General features: G+C 48.3%; 1 protein-coding gene across 1 annotated transcript in view; it reads left to right on the top strand.

Moving 5' to 3' along the window:
• TGM1 (transglutaminase 1) overlaps nucleotides 1-19,632 on the top strand; it is a 54,866-nt gene extending 35,234 nt beyond the window's left edge. Inside the window, exons 5-15 of the mRNA XM_053362794.1 lie at nucleotides 1,349-1,467; nucleotides 3,655-3,762; nucleotides 5,814-5,988; nucleotides 6,724-6,862; nucleotides 7,745-7,848; nucleotides 8,398-8,486; nucleotides 10,170-10,323; nucleotides 11,491-11,772; nucleotides 14,272-14,432; nucleotides 16,750-16,886; nucleotides 17,987-19,632. Of these exons, the coding sequence (XP_053218769.1) occupies nucleotides 1,349-1,467; nucleotides 3,655-3,762; nucleotides 5,814-5,988; nucleotides 6,724-6,862; nucleotides 7,745-7,848; nucleotides 8,398-8,486; nucleotides 10,170-10,323; nucleotides 11,491-11,772; nucleotides 14,272-14,432; nucleotides 16,750-16,886; nucleotides 17,987-18,434 (1,916 nt within the window). The 3' untranslated portion in view covers nucleotides 18,435-19,632. The remainder of the gene's footprint in view (nucleotides 1-1,348; nucleotides 1,468-3,654; nucleotides 3,763-5,813; nucleotides 5,989-6,723; nucleotides 6,863-7,744; nucleotides 7,849-8,397; nucleotides 8,487-10,169; nucleotides 10,324-11,490; nucleotides 11,773-14,271; nucleotides 14,433-16,749; nucleotides 16,887-17,986) is intronic.
• Nucleotides 19,633-22,596: the final 2,964 nt, after the last annotated feature.

Below are 22,596 nucleotides of genomic sequence, written 5' to 3'. Positions count from 1 at the left end.
CGCTGCTGGAAGGGTCTGGCCAGCAAAAGCTTGTCCAGATGCCAAGAACCATGGGGAAACGGTTTTATCTCTGTCCCACGCGCACACCCTGCACACAAAATGGGAATGATCTGCGGGTGGGAGGGGTGGAGAAAGGAAACCTTTTATCGCCAGTGGAATATGTTGAATAAAGCACCAAAGAAAATAAATCTCTTGGCTCCGCATTGTAGACTTATACAAAGGCCAGCTGAGCAGAACATTCAGGGAGTGTCAGGATAAGGGGTGCAAAATAACAAAAGGCACTCTGCGCATGCCCCTGGGGCACGTTCCAGAATGTCCGGCGCTCTTCAGGGGCCGGTCAGCTCCCTTTCCCTCAAAAGGGAAGAGTCGGGGAGGTTAAGTTGAGCTCATGAGAAGCAGAACTCCACTGCAATCCGAGGCAGAGCTGGGTTTGGAAAACCCCAAGCAAAGGGTTCCTCTGAGCATACGTAGAGCACCCATTTTCCTTCCCGCTGAAAAAATGATTTTAAAACACACACACACACCCAAAAAAAGAGTGACATATGTCATATAAAAGCATAAAAACAATATAACTTTTAAAAAATTAAGAAGACCCGCACGGATGCTACTAGCCCAGAGATGGAAAGAGTAAAGAGTCGCTACCAGAGAAAAATAGCAAACTAAACTGATGGATTACGCCGAAATGCCAAAGCTGATCGGAAAGCTCAGGAACCAAAAGGACAAAAACTTAAAGAATGGAAAGATTCATAATTTAGGGGATCGCTAAGCAGATGAAAACATTACCAAGATTTTAATCACACTTGTAATGTAATAAATACGATGGACAATAAACAGTGCTTATTTCTGGGGGGAAGCAGGGAGATAAATACCCCTAAACATTTTGTGAATCTTTGTCCTTTTGTCCATTTACTGTATTTATTTTTCCCGATTTGAACTATAAAATGGTGATTTTCTTGAGTCAAAATGAGAGTACCCACTCAACATTTTTTTAAATAAAAAAAGCACTGGATATAAAATATAGATTATGATATGCAGTTGAAAACGTTGACATTAGGACCCCTGGAGAGGGGACGGGGGGGGGAAGTCGTGAGATTCAGAGAAATCTCTATCTATGGAAATGTATTTGGTTTTGTTACAAATTTGTATTTGAAAAATCAGATAGAAAAGATGATCATAAAAAAAATCAACAAGAAAACACAATTAAGATGATAGGGAGTCAAAATATTCTCCTCCTGTTGGTGATTTTTCCGCTCACATTCGGTGGTCTCTCTCCTCCCTTAAAAGGCCTGTAATTTTGAAGCTCCCGAATTTGCCCTAAACTTCTCTTCTTCCATTTTTCCCCATTCAGAGGATCCTGTTTACCTGGACCAGACCGGTTGGCTGGACGAGTATGTGCTGAACGAATCGGGGAGGATCTACTATGGGACCGAAACCCAGATTGGGGAACGCACGTGGAATTACGCCCAGGTAGGATGCGGTGGCGCTGTGGGTTAAACCACAGAGCCTAGGACTTGCCGATCAGAAGGTCGGCGGTTCGAATCCCCGCGACAGGGTGACCTCCCGTTGCTCGGTCCCAGCTCCTGCCCACCTAGCAGTTCGAAAGCACGTCAAAGTGCAAGTAGATAAATAGGTATCACTGTGGCAGGAAGGCAAACGGCGTTTCCGTGCGCTGCTCTGGTTCGCTAGGAGCGGCTCAGCCATGCTGGCCACATGACCCGGAAGCTGTACACCGGCTCCCTCGGGCAATAAAGCGAGATGAGTGCCGCAACCCCAGAGTTGGTCACAACTGGACCTAATGGTCAGGGCCCCCCTTTACCTTTACCCTTTAGAATGCAAAGTGGTCTAAGGTCTCAGGGTGCTCAGTACTGTTTACATCAGCCCTCAGAGATGAGGCTGTCCACCACTACCAGCACCCCTGTACAAGGTGAGAGGGGCGACAGGTTCATCGAACCTGCTTCTGGCTTCCACGACATCTCCTAAACTTCCTTAAAAACTCTCAAATCGCCATTCAAGGCGACTTTAACAGAGTGGAGAAATGGGCCAAAACTAATGCAATGGATTTCAATGGGAACAAACCTCAGGTTCTGCACTTAGGCAGGAAGAACCGGCAAATAGAAGATGGGGAGCACAGTACATGTGAAAAGGATCTAGGGGTCTTCGTGGAGCACAAACTGATCGTGAGCCAACACTGTGATGCAGAAACAAAAAAGGCTAATGCTATTCTAGGCTGCATCAACAGAAGCATAGTGCCCAGGTCAAGGGAAGTGATAATATTGCTCTGTTGTGACTTGGTCAGTCCTGTGTCCAGTTCTGGGCGCCACAGTTTAAGAGGGATGTTGACGAGCTGGGACATGTGCAGAGGAGGGCGACCAAGATGATTGAGGGTCTGGAAACCAAGGCTTATGAGGGATGGATGAGAGACTTGGGTACGTTTAGCTCAGAGAAGGGATGAGACTGAGAGGAGATACGATAGCCATCTTCAAATATCTCAAGGACTGTTAGACGGAAGATGGAGCAAGCTTGTTTTGTAGGACCCGTGCCAATGGATTCAAGTTACCAAAAACGAGATTCCGACTAAAGTTGTGGGTTTTCCTTCCTTGGAGGTTTTTAAGCAGAGGTTGGATGGCCATCTGTCAGGGATAATTTAGTTGAGATTCCTACCTTGCGGGGGTTGGACTAGATGACCGTTGGGGTCCCTTGCAACTCTATGATTCTATGAATTTTCCTCCTCTTTAGAATCATTTGCACATTACACCCCAGACTGTGAGACACCCATTAGAAGTGTTTAGCAGTGCCAACTATGTTTTTTTTATAAAAATTAAATTTAATTAAAAAGTATGAAAAAAACTGACATTTTTCAGTTATGAATGTGTTGGGGATACACCCTGAGAAGCATGAAATGAGAGGAAATATGGATAAATGCCCCACAAGCAAATTGGGAGGCGTGAAGGATAAATGCTCATATAACCTCCCTGTGTGGGTTAAACCACAGAGCCTAGGACTTGCCAATCTGAAGGTTGGCGGTTCGAATCCCTGCGACGGGGTGAGTTCCTGTTGCTCGGTCCCTGCTCCTGCCAACCTAGCAGTTCAAAAGCACGTCAAAGTGCAAGTAGATCAATAGGTACCACTCCGGCGGGAAGGTAAACAGTGTTTCCATGAGCTGCTCTAGTTTGCCAGAAGCGGCTTAGTCATGCTGGCCACATGACCCGGAAGCTGTACACTGGCTCCCTTGGCCAATAAAGCGAGATGAGCGCCGCAACCCCAGAGTCGGCCATGACTGGACCTAATGGTCAGGGGTCCCTTTACCTTTACCTTTAAGCAAATCAGAAAAGACGCTCAATAAAGGCCAGATAAAATTTAACCCCCATGTTAGCTCTGGGCAAGCAAATCAGGACGATGGCCTATTATAGGCCTTCTGGAGGAGAATCAAAGGTCCCTCTGACTTCTTTCGAAAATAACAGAGCAGCACTGAAGTGCCTTGTGTGGTTATTCTGGTTATCTGCCAGCAGGAGGCGCTGTTGCTTGTATCATTGTGCTGCAGTTTTGCTTCTGTGGGAGCTCTTGACAGTGCCTTTAGGTACTCAGCGCAGTTTGGTGTGTGTGTGTGTGTGTGAGAAATCTTTGATTGTGCCCCCTTCTCCTCTCCCCCCACAGTTTGACCAGGGTATCTTAGATGCCTGCCTCTATGTCCTGGACCGTCGTGGGATGCCGCACGCGAGTCGTGGAGACCCCATCATGGTTTCGCGGGTCGTCTCTGCCATGGTGAGCCCTCGGGACAGTTTCGCCTTCTTGCCCACCCAACAAAACTTGCTTGCGCGTTTCCTTTTTTAAAAAATCGTCTTCTTACTTTCTGTCTTCAATTTGCACCCCTCTCTTCAGAAAGCTTATAGCACCTGCCTTTCTGCATGGAGAAAGTCGCTTTGTTTATTGCATTCATATCATACCTTCATCTCCATGGAGCTAGAGCATGGGTAGGCAAACTAAGGCCCGGGGGCCGGATCCGGCCCAATCGCCTTCTCAATCTGGCCTGCGGACGGTCCGGGAATCTGCATGTTTTTACATGAGTAGAATGTGTCCTCTTATTTAAAATGCATTCCTGGGTTATTTGTGGGGCATAGGAATTCGTTCATTTCCCCCCCAAAAATATGGTCCATCCCCCCACAAGGTCTGAGGGACAGTGGATCAGCCCCACTGAAAACGTTTGCCGACCCCTGAACTAGAGGGTAGTTCTCCACATCTCGTCATTTTATTCCTACAACAACCCTGCGAGGGAGGTTAGCCTGAGGTGTAGGTACAAGGTCACCCTGCGAGCTTCATGGCTGGGTGGGGATTCGAACCCTGGTCTCCCAGGTCCAAGTCTAACCACTATGCTCCCTGGTAGATCTCCTTTTTGAGATCCCTAATATGCTTCCTGCCTTTGGCCAGTAGACCTGAAGGAGCGTCTCCACCCCCTGAAGGAGCGTCTCCACCCCCATCGTTCAGCCCGCACACTGAGGTCCACCTCCGAGTGTCTTCTGGCAATTCCCTCATTGCGAGAAGTGAGGTTACAGGGAGCCAGGCAGAGGGCCTTCTCGGTAGTGGCACCCGCCCTGTGGAATGCCCTCCCTTCAGATGTGAAGGAAATAAGGAACTATTGGACTTTTAGAAGACATCTGAAGGCAGCCCTCTTTAGGGAAGTTTTTAATGTTTGATTCTACAGTGGTACCTCGGTTTAAGAACAGCCCTGTTTACAAACTATTCGGTTTATGGACTCTGCAAAACCAGAAGTAGTGTCCCGGTTTGCGAACTTTACCTTGGTCTAAGAACAGAAGCCGAACAGTGGAAGGGCACCGGCGGTAGAAGGCCTCATTAGGGAAAGCACGCCTCAGTTTAAGAATGGTTTCGGTTTAAGAATGGACTTCTGGAATGGATTAAGTTCGTAAACTGAGGTACCACTGTACAATTATAAAAGGGCGGAAAGGAAGACATCTGAAGGCAGCCCTGTTCAGGGAAGTTTTTAATGTTTGATGTTTTATCGTGTTTTTAATATTTTGTTGGGAGATGCCCAGAGTGTCTGGGGATACCCAGCCAGAGGGGCGGAGTATAAGTAATAAGTTGTTCTTGTTGTTCTTGTTGTTCTTGTTGTTGTTAATACCCCGCCCATCTGGCTGGTCTTCCGCAGCCACTCTGGGCGGCTTCCAACAAAATATTAAAATACAGTAATGCATGAAACATTAAAAGCTTCCCTAAAGAGGGCTGCCTTCAGATGTCTTCCAAAAGTCTGGTAGTTGTTCTCTTTGGCATCTGGTGGAAGGGCGTTCCACAGGGTGGGTGCCACCACCGAGAAGGCCCTCTGCCTGGTTCCCTGTAACCTCACTTCTCGCAGGGAGGGAACCGCCAGAAGGCCCTTGGTGCTGGACCTCAGTGTCCGGGCAGAATGATGGGGGTGGAGACGCTCCTTCAGGTCTACTGGACCGAGTATATCTAGTAATAGTATTCCTATTGCCTACACACTTCGGATCCATATTTCTGTGGCACCACCACGTGGATTAAGCGCTGTGGAGCTTCTTAATCTTAGCATACGTCTCTCATTGTAGAAATGAACCATGAGAGGTGCTGCCATAAAAGTAGCGTACTCTCAAAGCTAAGCTGGAACCTGCACGGGGAACCATGAGCTGAGATTCCCGCATTGCAGAGGGTTGGACTAGAGGACCCCCGGGTCCCTTCCGACCCAACAATTCTATGATTCTACTAAAGGCGAAGCAACGAAAGCTTGTGTCCCTCTGTGGCTGACACGGCACTTGCTAACCATGCTGATTCTCGCCCTCTCTCAGGTAAACTCTCTGGACGACAACGGCGTGCTGGTCGGGAACTGGACAGGCGATTACTCACGCGGCACCAACCCTTCGGCCTGGGTGGGCAGCCGGGATATCTTGCTGAAGTACCACAAGACGGGCTACCCGGTTCTCTACGGGCAGTGCTGGGTGTTTGCCGGAGTCGTGACCACAGGTAGCTGCCGTCTGTGAGGAGACGGGACGAGAGTGGGCTCTGGGGATGGGAGGGGAAGGGCATGGACAGAAGGAGGGCCTTGCAGGATCGGGTCCATGTGGTCCAGCACCCTGGTCCTCAAAGGGGCCGACCAACATCACATTCTCAGTTGTTTATAAGGAAGGGAAATCTGTTGTCGTCATTCCTTCCCGCTCCCTCCACGTTTTTAACTCTCTATTGTCATCTCCAAGAGGCATAGGAAGGGGGGGCGGGGGGCGGTTCACCCTGGTTGCCATCATTGAGCCGGGTGACAAATTATCAAGGAACAATTACTGCCCTACTAGGGCGGTTCATAAAAAACTTTTTTAAAAAAATGCCTGCTCCAAAGGTTTTATCTTACTACACTAGGGATTATATAGCTATATATGAAATTTCATGCATATCACTTAATATCTTGACCCTCCACAAAAATGGCCGTTTTCCTATGTCGTGAAGGCTGAAATTTCAATTCAGTGGAGCACTTACTGTTCCCAACCCTAACCCTGTGGAAAGCCATTTAATTAGACTTTAAATTTGATTTTTACATGTTTTAAGGAGGTAATTTAATTATTGTTTGATTTTATATCAATGTCATGTACCTGACGTTAGCCGCCCTGAGCCCGACTTCGGCTGGGGAGGGCGGGAAATAAATAAAAGTTATTATTATTATTATTTATTATCTCTTCCCATTCCTCCTCCTCCTCCTTGTGCCCTCAGTCCTCCGGTGCCTGGGCATTCCCACCCGGACCGTCACCAACTACAACTCGGCGCACGATACGGACGTCAGCCTCACCATGGACATATACTTTGACGAGAACATGAAGCCACTGGAGAACCTCAATGCCGACTCTGTTTGGTAAGCACAGCGACCCTGCCGCCTCCGTCTCGGGTTCCTATGTTCAGGAGGAAGGGCGAACCCAGGACGGCCGCCACCCAAGTACCCCGCTTTTTTAAAGAGAAACTTTTTATTTACCATAGTTTTCTGTGTATAAGACTAGGTTTTTTTCCTTTAAAAACTATGCTAAAAAGTGGTGTTCGTCTTATACATGGAGAGTGCATAGGGCGGGCATTTGATTGGTTACTGCCGCGGCTGTCAGCGGCTATTGGGCGTGTTATTGGCTGCTACGTCAAGGGCTGGTGTTGATTGGCGATTTTCGGCAATCCCCCCTAAAAAAAAAAGCTCAACAGCCCTGTGCAATCCCCCCCCCATAAAAAGCTCAACAACTCTTGGCAATCCTCACCCCGAAAAGCTCAACAACTCTGAGCCATCTCCCCCCATTTTCTTAAATTTGAGTCCCTCAAAATAGGGGGCATCTTATACATGGAAAAGTACAGTACACTTTTCAAGTTTACACATTTCATTAGTTTTACAATCAAACATTTTCCCACTTTCTGTGGTTCTTTAAACTTATTTTATAATCTCTTCTGCCTATCCAAATTCATTTAATTTGCTCATTTAATTATCTACTTTAAATATATACTCTTATGTAATAACTGCAGGTTATTACAATAACCCTGCCCATGTTTTTTATCTGTTTGCAATTTATCTATAAACATTCAATAAACCATTTCCATTCTTTTATTGGGAAAAAAGTTTCTTATCTTGATTTCTTATTCTTCTGATAAGTTTCGCCATTTCTTCATATTCCATAAGTTTTTGTCTCCATTCTTCCTTCTGCTTCTTTCCACTTCCAAGTACCCCATTTTAATTCTTTTTTTCTCCCCTGTCCGGATGCAGGAATTTCCATGTCTGGAACGACTGCTGGATGAAACGTCCCGATTTGCCTTCAGGGTTTGATGGGTGGCAGGTTGTAGATGCGACGCCCCAGGAATCCAGCAGCGGTGAGTCAAGGAAGGATTCCTGCACAAAAAAGACTCTGATGTCCTCCAGCTGTTTTGGACTCCAATTCCCATCATGCATGCTGGAGTTGTAGTCCAAAACACCTGGAGGACACCTGGCCAGCTTACAACTTTTGGGGTCGCAAACTAGGTGGAGTGGGCCTTGGGCCACTATAACAGCTTGGGAGTGGCTGGGCTGATCTCCTTTACTGCACTGGCACACCAGCGCTGCAGGTGGTTGGAGGCCGGTACTGCAGCCATTTGACCAGCAGGGGTCAGGTGACTTTGTGGGCCAATCAGACTCTGTTTAGCCCTATCAAAGGTGCTTGAATCACTGAGGGAAACTCCTGAGTTCGAGTATTGAGGAAGAATCACCTGGTTGGGAGAACAAGTTGCTTCGTGGTTTCATTTTTAAGCAACACCTGCCACGGTATGGACGCCAGTTCAAACCGTGCCGCAAGGAGTTCCGCAGATTAACGCTGGAAGCCTGGAAAGGGGACGGAGAGTCTGACACGGAGCTCCACCTCATCTCTCCCCTGCTTTCCTCAACAGGCATTTTCTGCTGCGGTCCCTGCTCCGTAGAGGCCATCAAGAACGGGCTGGTCTACATGAAATACGATGCCTCCTTCTGCTTTGCTGAGGTACTTGTTTCTGAATGATTTTGCATGTGCGAATGCTACTGAGAGATCCCCTGGTCATGTCAACGCATCTCTGATTCAGGTTTGGAACCTTCAGCACCAGGGAGAGCTCCCCAGGAATGCAGACGTCAATTCTATCACTAATAATAATAATAATAATTTATTTGTACCCTGCCCATCTGGCTGGGTTTCCCCAGCCACTCTGGGCGGCTTCCAACAAATATTTAAAATACATTAAAATGTCACACATTAAAAACTTCCCTAAACAGGGCTGTCTTCCAAATGTCAGATAGTTTCTTATTTCCTTGACATCTGGTGGGAGGGCGTTCCTGAGGGCGGGTGCCACTACCGAGAAGGCCCTTTGCCTGGTTCCCTGTAACCTCATTTCTTGCAAGGAGGGAACTGCCAGAAGGCCCTCGGAGCTGGACCACAGTTTCCAGGAAGAACGATGGGTGTGGAGACACTCCAACATACATTTGCAATCGAAATTATTCCACCCCCATTGCAAATCAGGTTTATTCTCAAAAAATTGCAGACTTTTAACTGTTTGCAAGGAGCAAATGCAACAAAACCAAGGGCAATAGCTCCATACAACGGATGCATTGAGTGGTTCCACCAAAATTCAGCTGAAAATGCAACTTATAGCGAGACTGGAAAAGCCAGGATAAGTTTTCAGCTGAATCTCACCTGATTTGCAACAGGGTGGAATAATTTCAGTTACAGCTGTGGATAAACAAAAGGTTAGAGCAACCTTCCCCAACTTCTGCCCTCCAGATTTTGCTGGACTCCAGCTCCCATCAGCCCCAGCTAACACAGTCACAGGTTGAAGGTGACGAAAGGTTTCAACAGCACCCGAAGACACAATCTGCAACACAATCATAATAATCCTTGTCATCACTAAACTGGTTTTCTGCTATAGCATCCAGTGAAATTGAAATGTCCATCTATCTGTCTCGATGGGTAGATAGACATAGATACACAAGGTCTTTGCCACAGAAATGGGGATGAATACCTTATATCTCTCTCTTCAAAGTTTACCGTGGCAATTTTGAGCTGGCAACACTTTGCTGTGGACTGCCGGCCTGTTGAACTTGTTGTGACTTGACTTCTGGGTAAACCTTCTCTAGGGATCATGTAGCTAAAGAGGAGAAGTAATAATAATAATTTTATTATTTATACCTCGCCCATCTGGCCGGGCCTCCCCAGCCACGCTGGGCAGCTCCCAACAGAATATTATAAACACGATAAAACATCAAACATTGAAGACTTCCCTAAACAGGGTTGCCTTCAGATGTCTTCTAAAAGTCAGATAGTTGCTTATTTCCTTGACATCTGACAGGAGGGCGTTCCACAGGGTGGGTGCCACCACCGAGAAGGCCCTCTGCCTGGTTCATTAAGCAAGCTTCAGTTTTTGGGCAAGTTTAGCTGAGTTGGTAGAGCATGAGGCTGTGACCCTCAGGGTTAGGGGTTCGAATCCCGTGTTGGGCAAAAGATTCCTGCATTGCAGGGGGTTGGACAAATTGGCCCTCGTGGTCCCTTCCAACCCTACAATTATGTGAAATGACATGGGGCAGAGAGATGCCCCTCTTCCCCCAAACAGAACCATGGGCAAACACAGGTGTTGGTTTTTACGGCAGCTGGCCTGCAGATGGGTTTCTCTGACCTACTTTCTCTCTCTCTCTGCAGGTGAACAGTGACAAGGTGTATTGGCAGCGCCAGTCTGACGGCAGCTTCAAGATCGTCTATGTGGAGGAGAAGGCAATCGGTCACTTAATCAGTACCAAGGCAGTGGGCTCAAATCAGCGCCACGATGTCACCGACATTTACAAACATCCTGAAGGTAATGTGATGTGTGGACAAGGGGGCAGACAGCTGGGATTCCTGAGGCAGGACACACACAAATAAATAATAATAATAATAATAATAATAATAATAATAATAATAATAATAATACAGTGGTACCTCAGGTTAAGTACTTAATTCGTTCCAGAGGTCTGTTCTTAACCTGAAACTGTTCTTAACCTTAAGCACCACTTTAGCTAATGGGGCCTCCTGCTGCTGCTGCGCCGCCGGAACACGATTTCATCCTGAAGCAAAGTTCTTAACCCAAGGTACTATTTCTGGGTTAGCGAAGTCTGTAACCTGAAGCATATGTAACTCGAGGTACCACTGTAATAATAATATTATAATAATAATATATTTATACTCTGCCAATCTGCCTGGGGTTTCCCCAGCCACTCTGGACGGCTGCCAACATAATATTAAAAACACGATAAAACATCAAACATTAAAAACTTCCCTGAACAGGACTGCCTTCAGATGTCTTCTTAAAGTCAGATAGTTGCTTATTTCCTTGACATCTGACGGGAATAAAACCAAGATATAAAACCACAAAATACCTAATAAAAATAAAAACAAGAACCCAATAGCGCCCCCCCCCACAAAAAACACCACATTTTAAAAGGGCATAGGATGTAAATCGGATCAACCAAAAGCCTGGTTAGAAAGGAACGTTTTTGCTATAAAATATGCAGGGATTTGTGTTTTGCAAAACGAACCGTGGAAAGAGAAGAAGGGAAGCCACTGGTATTTTAAGGTTACTTGAGTGAATACAGTGGTATGTCGGGTTAAGTACTTAATTCGTTCCGGAGGTCCGTTCTTAACCTGAAACTGTTCTTAACCTGAAGCACCACTTTAGCTAATGGGGCCTCCCGCTGCCGCTGAGCGATTTCTGTTCTCATCCTGAAGCAAAGTTCTTAACCCCAGGTACTATTTCTGGGTTAGCGGAGTCTGTAACCTGAAGCGTCTGTAACCCGAGGTACCACTGTATTCAAAAATGGAAAACGGAAAATTAAATTAAAATTGGGGGGGGGATAAATAAAAAGCACCATTGCAGGCAGTTTGGAATGAAACCGTCTTAGCTCTAGACCTTCACCTGCACCTTGGCTGCAGGAGCAGCAGCACCTGAGCATCTCTCTCCATCCTTCTCCCTTTTTTCCTCTCCCAGGCTCCGAAGCGGAGCGCAAAGCGGTCGAAACTGCCGCCAAGCATGGCACCAAGGCCCACATCTACACCAACAAGGAGTGGGGTGACGACATCTCCGTGACGGTGGACACCCAGGAGGCCTACACGGGCCAAGACATCTCCCTGAGGGTCATCCTGAAGAACCGCAGCTCCATGCCCCGCAGCGTGTCCCTCAACCTCTTCGTGGCCGTCATGTATTACACCGGCGTAACGGGCAGCAACTTCAAGCAGGAGAAGAGGGAGGTCCAGGTGCCGGCCAGCGGAAGTACGACACCTTATTTGTTTGGTTGTGGTTTTTTCAAATTTGTATACCACCTTCTTCCAAGGATCTCAGGGTGCTGGGCAGGCTTCGCCGACTTTTCACCCTCACGACAGGCCTGCGAGGTAGGCCAGGCTAAGAGGTTGGCCCAAGGTCACCCCGGGGAACTTCATTATTATTATTATTTATTGAATTTATACGCCGCCCTTCTACCCGGAGGTCTCATGTTCACAGAAAACATCACAATATATAAAATCAAAATAAGAACAATAACCCAGTAAGGTAAAGGTGAAGGGACCCCTGACCATTAGGTCCAGTCGTGGCCGACTCTGGGGTTGCGGTGCTCATCTCACTTTATTGGACGAGGGAGCCAGCGTACGGCTTCCAGGTCATGTGGCCAGCAGGATTAAGCTGCTTCTGGCAAACCAGAGCAGCACACGGAAACGCCGTTTACCTTCCCGCCGGAGTGGTACCTATTGATCTACTTGCACTTTGACGTGCTTTTGAACTGCTAGGTGGGCAGGAGCAGGGACCGAGCAACGGGAGCTCACCCTGTCGCAGGGATTCGAACTGCCGACCTTCTGATCGGCAAGTCCTAGGCTCTATGGTTTAACCCACAGCGCCACCCGCGATAACCCAGTAACACCCCCTCAAAAAGAGCCACATTTTAAAAGGGTATAAGTTGATGTCCATCAGGTCAACCAAAGGCCTGGTCAAAAAGGAACGTTTTTGCCTGGCTCCTAAAGGTGTATAATAAGGCACCAGGTGAACATCCCTGGGAAGAGCATTCCACAGATGGGGAGCCACCGCAGAAAAGGCCCTGTTCTCGTGTTGCCACCTTCCAGACCTCTCAAGGAGGAGGCACATGAAGGAGGGCCTCAGAAGATGATCTCAGGGTCTGGGCAGGTTCATATGGAAAGAGGTGGCCCTTGAGGTATTGCGGTCCTGAGCTTCATGGCCGAATGGAGATTCGAACCTGGCCCTCTCCCAGGTCCTGGTCCAAAACTTGAACTGCTACGCCACACTGGCTCTTGGTCACCTTAAATCACTGGGCCACGTATCTGCTTGGGCCCCCTGCATGACGTCAAACAACCCCATTGCAAGGGGACTCTCTGTGGCAGGGGAATAGTCAATGGAGGTGGCAAAACGAGTAGAGGTGGGACACTCTGCTCCCCGGGTGGAGCGGGGGGGGGCATGGAGGAAATCCATGGCACGTGGTGAATTCTAAGTCAGTGGTTCTGACAGGGTAGCAAGTGTGGCAGGAAAAGTCGAGGACAACGAAAGAAACATCTAAACATTTCAGTGTAGTGCAGTAGTTTCGAAAGAAGTTTTATGATTTGCAGAATACGGATATTCTGTGCTAAAAGTCCTGCTCTGAGCTGTTGTCGTCGTCATCATCATCATCATCATCATCATCATCATAATTTATTATTCATACCCCACCCATCTGGCTGGGTTTCCCCAGCCACTCTGGGCGGCTCCCAACAGAGTATTAAAAACATGATAAAACATCAAACATTAAAAACTTCCCTAAACAGGGCTGCCTTCAGATGTCTTCTTAAAGTCAGATAGTTGCTTATTTACTTGACATCTGGTGGGAGGGCGTTCCACTGGGTGGGTGCCACCACCGAGAAGGCCCTCTCCCTGGTTCCCTGTAACCTGACTTCTCGCAGTGAGGGAACTGCCAGAAGGCCCTCGGTGCTGGACCTCAGTGTCCGTGTTTGACGATGGGGGTGGAGGTGTCCTTCATGTATACTGGGCCGTTTAGGGCTTTCAAGGTCAGTACCAACACTTTGAATTGTGCTCAGAAACGTACTGGGGACCAATGTAGGTCTTTCAGGACCGGTGTTATGTGGTCTTGGCAGCCGCTCCCAGTCACCAGTCTAGCTGCCGCATTCTGGATTAGTTGTAGTTTCCGGGTCACCTTCAAAGGTAGCCCCACGTAGAGTGCATGGCAGTAGTCCAAGCGGAAGATAACCAGAGCATGCACCACTCTGGCGAGAAAGTCCGCAGGCAGGGAGGGCCTCATCCTGCGTACCAGATGGAGCTGGTAGACAGCCGCCCTGGACACAGAATTGACCTGTGCCTCCATGGACAGCAGCGAGTCCAAAATGACTCCCAGGCTGCGCACCTGGTCCTTCAGGGGCACAGTTGCCCCATTCAGGACCTGGGAGTCCCCATATATGCCCGTCCCCCCAAAAACAGTACTTCCGTCCTGTCAGGATTCAACCTCAATCTGTTAGCCACCATCCATCCTCCAACCGCCTCCAGACACTCAGGGTTACTGCAGAGCGGGTTTGGGCGATCTTTGAAACTTGCCGAAGACTCTTCCACAGACTGTGGCAATTGACTGAGTGTTTAAGGGACAAAGTAAATAAATACTAAAGCGGTCTGTCTCTCGGGGAACCTGGTCCTGAGCTGCGTAGAGCCACAGGTTGTGCCGTAGAGCTTGTCGTGATTTTCGGTCCCAGTTTGCCTAACCCTTCCCCTGCCTTTCCCTTCCAGGCCAGGCTGTTCCCATGGTGGTCTCCTATGCAGAGTACAAGCCCCACCTGGTTGACCAGGGAGCCATGAAGCTGAGCATCTCGGGGAAAGTGGCCGAAACCGGTCAGGTGATCGCGAAGGAGCACACCTTCCGTTTGCGGACACCGGACCTCACTCTGACGGTATGGTTTAGAGTCAGGGGTGGGGGAACTCTTTGCGGTGGGGGGGCTTGAGGGCCACTTTCTCTTCTGGGCAGCCTTTGGAGAGACAGTTGCCATGGTGGGCGGGGCCAGAGGCCAAAGTGGGTGGAGCCATGGATGTAAACATTGCCTTTGTGGGTAATTACATCGCTGTCCTCCATGTAATAATAATAATAATAATAATAATAATTTATTATTTATACCCCGCCCATCTGGCTGGGTTTCCCCAGCCACTCTGGGCGGCTTCCAACAAAACACTAAAATACAATAACCTATTAAACATTAAAAGCTTCCCTAAACAGGGCTGCCTTCAAATGTCTTCTAAAAGTTTGGTAGTTATTTTTCTCTTTGACACCTGGTGGGAGGGCGTTCCACAGGGCAGGTGCCACTACCAAGAAGGCCCTCTGCCTGGTTCCCTGTAACTTGGCTTCTCATAGCGAGGGAACCGCCAGAAGGCCCTCGGAGCTGGACCTCCATGTCCGGGCAGAACAATGGGGGTGGAGACGCTCCTTCAGATATACTGGACTGAGGCTATTTAGGGCTTTAAAGGTCAGCACCAACACTTTGAAGTAGTTTCCAGGTCACCTTCAAAGGTAGCCCCACGTAGAGCGTGTTGCAGTAGTCCAAGCAGGAGATAACCAGAGCATGCACCACTCTGGCGAGACAGTCTGTGGGCAGATAGGGTCAGCTGTGAGTCCAGAATGACTCCCAGGCTGCACCCCTGGTCCTTCAAGGGCACAGTTACCCCATTCAGGACCAGGGAGTCCTCCACACCCGCTTGCCCCCTGTCCCCACAAAACAGTACTTCTGTCTTGTCATGATTCAACCTCAATCCATTAGCTGCCATCCATCCTCCAACCGCCTCCAGACACTCACACAGGACCTTCACCGCCCTCACTGGTTCCGATTTGAAAGAGAGGTAGAGCTGGGTATCATCCGCCAAAGGGAATTTGAGGGGTTTAAGGACAGACTTGAGATGTGGAGCAGAACTAGCAAGCAGGAGTGTCTGGAGGAAGGTTTTGAGAGCCAGATAAAGAAGCATGGGGGGCCACAGAGATGATGTCCCACAACCATGGAACTATGCCTAGAAAACCAGGTGTTTGTAGTGGGGTCCGGGGCCACAGGAACGCCAGTGGATCCCAGGCAGTTTTCAACACCCCAGTTGACTCGAATAATAAGAAGAAGAGGAGTTTGGATTTGATATCCCGCCTTTCACTCCCTTTAAGGAGTCTCAAAGCGGCTAACATTCTCCTTTCCCTTCCTCCCCCACAACAAACACTCTGTGGGGTGAGTGGGGCTGAGAGAAGTGTGACTGGCCCAAGGTCACCCAGCAGCTGCATGTGGAGGAGCGGAGACACGAACCCGGTTCCCCAGATTACTAGACTACCGCTCTTAACCACTACACCATACTGGCTCTTTAACGAGCATTTTAGTCCTGTTAAAAAAACAAAACAAGAACTGTAAAGAATATACAAAATTTGGGGGGAAATGATTATAAAAAGTAGAGATAAAGAAAAAAATACAGTGGTACCTCGGTTTAAGAACAGCCCTGTTTAAGAACTATTTGGTTTACGAACTCCGGAAAACCGGAAGTAGTATCCCGGTTTGCGAACTTTACCTTGGTCTAAGAACAGAAGCCGAACAGTGGAAGGGCACTGGCGGCGGGAGGCCTCATTAGGGAAAGCTCGCCTTGGTTTAAGAAACGGTTTGGTTTAAGAACGGACCTCTGGAATTCAGTTCGTAAACCAAGGTACCGCTGTACAGTTATAAAAGGGGAAACCAGTAAAATGTTAGTAGAAAGGGAAGATCAAGAAGATAAATTCAAAGAGAAAAGGAGACAATGGGGCAGGTGGGTGGTCAAAGCTGGGGGAGGGGAATGGAAGAATCATACATTGAAAATGTTGTCTATAAGAATAAAAGAAAACATGCTATATGGTCATTTATGGACCACATAGGTATCTCAAGCCATTTGCCCATGTTGCCATGCAACCAGTCCGTGCAAAATGTAGTCACTCTCTATATAGAAAGGAGCAAACCAGTGATATTTTTGGGAGCAGGCTAGCAGGCCTTACATCATAGGAGCCTGCACAACACAAAACACTGTTGCTGTATGTAGGTTTTATTTGTTTTTATCTTATATTTTCAAAATGTACATTCAGTTGTTGTTTTTTTAATTTGGGGGGGGGGCCAAGAGAGTGGGGCCCTAAGCGATAGCTTGTTTAGCTTATACGTAAATCCAGAACTGCTCACCCTTGACAATGTTTTCTCTGTTCTCTCCTCTCTCTCCCTCCAACAACAGTTGCTGGGCCCAGCTATCGTTGGACAAGAAACCCAAGTCCAGATTGTCTTCAAGAACCCCCTTCCGGTGACGCTGACAGGGGCCATCTTCCATATGGAGGGGTCGGGGCTCTCCACCCCAAATACAATGACAGTGGGGTGAGTAAACCTACCTTTCCCAGGATTCTTTGGGGCAGGGCTGCCATTTAAGGGCGTTGTGCATCTGAAACAATAGCCATCTTCCCTTCGTCGGAAGATTACCAGGTGCTATACGAAAGCGTTCAGCAAAATTCACATTGCGTAATACAGATGCAATTTTAAACACACAACAAATCAGAGCTGAGAGGAGGAAAGGGGCAAATAAAAAACTCCCCAAATTTGATTCAATCTACAGATCAAAATAATAATAATAATAAATTATTATTGTAATATTCAGAGCTTTTTTCCTGGGGGACACACAGGGGTACGCATACCTCTAAACATTTTGTGAATCTAAATTCAGCCTCATTGAAGGGCAGTACTTCAATATGAGTAGGAAAATGAGAGTACCCCTAAACATTTTTTGCGGGGGAACACTGGTAATATTTAGACCCTGCCCATCTCTCTGGGTTGCCAGATGGCTTCCCTAGTTTTCATTTTGACCTTAATTTGGGAGTTGCTTAGACAGAGGCTTTGGGGTGGAACCTTAAACCAAATTAGTGAAGAGTTGACCAAAGTAAGGCAGAATGTTTCCAGTAAGAACCTGCAATTAGGTTGTCGAATACCCAGAATTGGAGGGTTGGACTCCTCAAGCCCTGGCACTGGACCAGAACGTCGGTGGCGCTGTGGGTTAAACCACTGAGCCTCTTGGGCTTGCTGATCAGAAGGTCAGCGGTTCGAATCCCCACGACGGGGTGAGCGCCCGTTGCTCTGTCCCAGCTCCTGCCAACCTAGCAGTTCAAAAGCACACCAGTGCAAGTAGATAAATAGGTACCGCTGTGGCGGGAAAGTAAACGGCGTTTCCGTGCGCTCTGGTTTCCGTCGCTGTGTCCCATTCCGCCAGAAGCAGTTTAGTCCTGCTGACCACATGACCTGGAAAGCTGTCTGCGGAACAAACGCCAGTTCCCTCGGCCTGAAAAGCGACATGAACGCCGAAAGCCCATAGTAACCTTTGACTGGATTTAACCATCAGGGGTCCTTTACCTTTTCACTTCCAAACTCTGGCCTTTCTGAAAGCACAAGCTGAGGAACCTGACTCTCTCTTTCTCCCCCTTTTGCAGAAATATCGGCCCACACCAAACAGTGACGCTGCGACAGACCTTCACACCTCTCCGTGCAGGCCAGCGCCAGCTGGTAGCCAGCCTGGACAGCCCTCAGCTCTCCCAGGTCCACGGGGTGTTGACGATCGAGGTGACCCAGGGACCCCCACGAGGCCCCTCGTCAGCTTCTCCAGCCCCGGTTCGGGGGTCTCCGGCCCGCGGACGAGCCTCCCCGGCCCACGGACGGGCTTCTCCGGCTCCTGCCCGAGCCTCGCCTGCACCTTCTCCGGCCCCCGCCCGAGCCTCGCCGGCACCTTCTCCCGCCCTCAACAGGGCGTCTCCGGCTCGCCAGCCGACAGGCCGCAGCAGCCCAGCCAATGCCCGCAGGTCTCCGGCCCGCCAGCCAGACCCTCGGGGCTCCCCCAATGTCCGTGGGTCGCCTGCCGTGCGGGCGGGGCGGGGGGTCTGAGGCAGACCTTTTTAGCTTTTGATTTTTTTATTTTTAATGTGATGTACTGTGTGATGAATTGCATACGGTGCCAGCAGAACTGGGAGCAACATGAGGGGGCGTGCTACGAATGAGCCACAGGACCACAGCAGTTCTGCAGGATGCGGGCATGCCAAGGCCTCGATATTCGGTTGTCTCTCGGCCGTCCATCACCCATATACAGCCCACCCTGCCCGTTATTTGCCATTGCCCAGTTATATCCCTGCTTCCCCCATCCCCTCACGCAGTTTGTTCTGTTCTTCCTTCCCCTTTTCCTTGCTCTCTGTCCCCGCTCCCCACAAAACTCGCGACTCTGAGCCCATGTCGACCTGTCCCTCTCTGCCTGTCCGTCCATCTTCCACCTGAATGTTTGCCATCCCCTCACATACCTGCACTGTCAATTTCACTCTCTCCCAAGCCCAAGGGCCAAGCGTTGCCAGCACCCTGCAAATCCACTCCCTCTTTCTCGATCGCTGGGATCCCCCGAAAGATTTTTGTACTGGTTGTTCTCTTTTGCTCCTTCGCACACCTTTTGTTTTTAAATAATACACTGAACCTCACTCTCTCGCACAGGCACAACACTTGCTCCCCAAAAATGGCAAGCAATGAGCTTCCGAAGGGAGAAGACACACAGGGGTTGTTTTTTCAAGTCCTCCTAAGTAAATCCAGCTTGATCCCCGCCATATCCACTGGAAATTTAACGCCACATTTACATTAGATGAATCTTGCCACTTTCTTATCTCTCTCCTTGGGTCACTGGTACAAGGAGGTTATCATGCACTGGTTGTAATGGGGGAAGGATTTTTCTCCCTGCCTTCCTAAAATGGTAACAGCAAGGAAGACAACGGAAACTGCTTGAGGAAGACTACTAACCCACCGCAAAATGCATTAATTGGCCATTGGCTGCCTTGCCTCTGTTCACTTATTTAAATGTATGCAAACACCAAATGTCCACAATCTTCCTTAACTTTGCACTGAAGCCAAGCTGTGCATGCTTTTAAAAAGAGCCAAAATAACATGTTTGCAGCTAGCCAGATGACAGCTCTGTGATTATGTGAAGATATGATAAATTGTGCTACATTTAAACTACATGCAAACGAGTGAAGCCAAAGCCTGTTACTCTTATTTTTCACACTTAATATAGGTATTTATTTGAAAATAAATGATTTTTATCTCTAAACCTGGCTTTTTAAATGGCTGTGTGGGTTTCTTCTTTTCTTGGAGCACTGAACACGTCACAAACCCACATTAGCAGCTGTTGCATTTTGTGGTATTGTCCAGGCTGACCTCCCCTCAAAGCCACATTGGCTTTTCCTTGCACATCCTCTCTCTCCTATATAGTATTTGTACTGGTCTGTCGTCACGCTGTGATTATGACAGCCACTATGGAGCACTTCTTCTTCTTCTTCTTTGGCGATCACTCATAGCCGAGTAAGATTGTCTTCCATAAACACGGTTTTAACAATGAGTGCGTAAGTGACTGTGGAGGCAAATTCTGGATCCACACGTCCTTCCACAGTGGGGACATTGGCTTCCGGGCGGGAGTTGATTACAGTGAGGGTTTGCCAAGCGTGCCTTCCTCTTAGCACATTACTCCTTTGCGTCCTGAGCTTGAGTGTCTTCAAAGCCCAGGACACCTTTCGTAAAGGCTGTTCTCTGATTGGAGCGCTCACAGGCCAGTGTTTCCCAATTGTTGGTGTTTATACAGTGGTACCTCGGGTTACATATGCTTCTGGTTACACACACTTCAGGTTACAGACTCCGCTAACCCAGAAATAGTACCTCGGGTTAAGAACTTTGCTTCAGGATGAGAACAGAAATCATGCTCTGGCGGTGCAGTGGCAGCTGGAGGCCCCATTAGCTAAAGTGGTGTTTCAGGTTAAGAACAGTTTCAGGTTAAGAACGGACCTCCAGAACGAATTAAGTACTTAACCGGAGGTACCACTGTACTACATTTTTAAAGATTTGCCTTGAGACAGTCTTTAAACCTCTTTTGTTGACCACCAGCATTACGCTTACCATTTTTATGTTGGGAATAGAGGAGTTGCTTTGGATGACGATAATCAGTCACCCGCACAACATGACCAGTCCAACGAAGTTGATGTCGAGGAATCATTGCTTAGACACTGGTGATCTTTGCTTCTTCCAGTACACTGGCATTTGTTCGCCTGTCTTCCCAAGTGATGCGTACAATTTTTTGGAGGCACCGTTGATGGAATCTTTCGAGGAGTTGGAGATGGCGTTTATAAGTGGTCCATGTTTCACAAGCATACAGTAATACACACCAGGCACGTGAATGGAGCCAAACGTGGCCCTTTCGGGTACCTATTTGGGTCATTTCAGGAGGAGGAATATAGGAGAGTTAGGGAGCAACATGTAGGGATGTGGGTGGCGCTGTGGGTTAAACTACAGAGCCTAGGACTTGCCAATCAGAAGGTCAGCGGTTCGAATCCCCGCGACGGGGTGAGCTCCCGTTGCTCGATCCCAGCTCCTGCCAACCAAGCAGTTCAAAAGCACATCAAAGTGCAAGTAGATAAATAGGTACCGCTTCAGTGGGAAGGTAAATGGCATTTCCGTGCACTGCTCTTGTTCGCCAGAGGCGGCTTAGTCATGCTGGCCACATAACCCGGAAGCTGTACGCCGGCTCCCTTGGCCAATAAAGCGAGATGAGCGCCGCAACCCCAGAGTTGGCCACGACTGGACCTAATGGTCAGGGGTCCCTTTACCTTACCTTTAGGGAGCAACATGACCTGCTTGGGGTAGGGGTGTCCTCCCTTTCTTTCTCTCTGCCCCCATGGGAGGCTTCCCCCACCCCACAGGCAAGAGAGCAAGCGAAGGGGATTTTTTGTGGGCAGCTGTGGGAGGAAGAGAGGCTGGAGAAGCAGATATTTCTGACACTTTTGGAGGTTCAGAAGCTGAGAAAGAAATATCCCATTATGGCATTGGAGAAGGAAAGTGAAGTGTGGGGAGGGGGGATGTGGTCATGGAGAGGGAAAGGGAGAAGGGAAATTTGGTCTTGAGCATGGGTAGGCAAACTAAGGCCTGGGGGCTGGATCCGGCCCAATCACCTTCTAAATCTGGCCCACGGATGGTCCAGGAATCAGCGTGTTTTTACATGAGTAGAATGTGTCCTTTTGTTTAAAAAGCATCTCTGGGTTATTTGTGGGGCATAGGAATTCGTCCCCCCCCCTTTCCCCAAAAAATATAGTCCGGCCCCCACAAGGTCTGAGGAACAGTGGACCGGCCCCCTGCTGATAAAGTTTGCTGACCCCTGGTCTTGAGAGTAAACTGAGGCAGGGAGAGAGGGGATGCTGCTGTAATTCTGCAGAAGGAAGCTCAGGGAAGGAAATTGAAGCAGAGTAATCCCTACTAGAGATATAAAAGGGGTAGTAGTGTCCAGAATCTCAGTGCTTGGATTAGCAATTTCCAGTTAAAGAGTTGAGGAGGTGAGATACACAAATTTTAAACGTCACTGGATGAGAAGTGAGTTTCCTTTGAAATGTGTAAGGCTGACAAACTCTGCTCCTATTTCCTTTTTGACAGTCACAGTCTGAATAAGGACATCATATCATACATCTACTAGATCGGGAGACAGCCCCCTTTGAATTATCAGAATTATCTCTGATCGAAAGCTTTATTTTGGAGCAGTGTAGAGGTGGAAGAAAGGCCCCACCCCTCTTCCTTCTGAGCTACTTGCTCCTATGACAATGCATCTGTACTTTCCCAGTTACAGCGGTACCTTGGTTCTCAAGCTTAATGCGTTCCGGAAGTCCGTTCCAAAACCAAAGCGTTTCAAAACCAAGGCGCGCTTTCCCATAGAAAGTAATGCAACATGGACCAATCTGTTCCAGACTTTTAAAAACAACCCCTAAAACAGCAATTTAACATGAATTTTACTAACGAGAGACTGTTGATCCATAAAATGAAAGCAATCATCAATATACTGTAGTATAAAAAAGACAGTATTGTAGATGATAAAAATTTAAGTTTTTGCTTCTTCTTACCTGCACTGATGATAGTCATTGTTTGGATGGGGGGCTTTTATCCATTTCTGCAGTCACACAATCAGTCAGTAGCTGAACTGGGTCCCACACAGTCACAAAAACGGCCTAAATGGCTTCAGCTCAGTATACCTTGTAGCAGG

Source organism: Podarcis raffonei, chromosome 13, assembly GCF_027172205.1.
Source record: "Podarcis raffonei isolate rPodRaf1 chromosome 13, rPodRaf1.pri, whole genome shotgun sequence".
In the NCBI taxonomy this organism is placed as follows: Eukaryota; Metazoa; Chordata; class Lepidosauria; order Squamata; family Lacertidae; genus Podarcis; species Podarcis raffonei.
The sequence above is the reverse complement of the archived record's forward strand: the minus strand, read 5'-3'. Positions and strand labels throughout refer to the sequence as shown.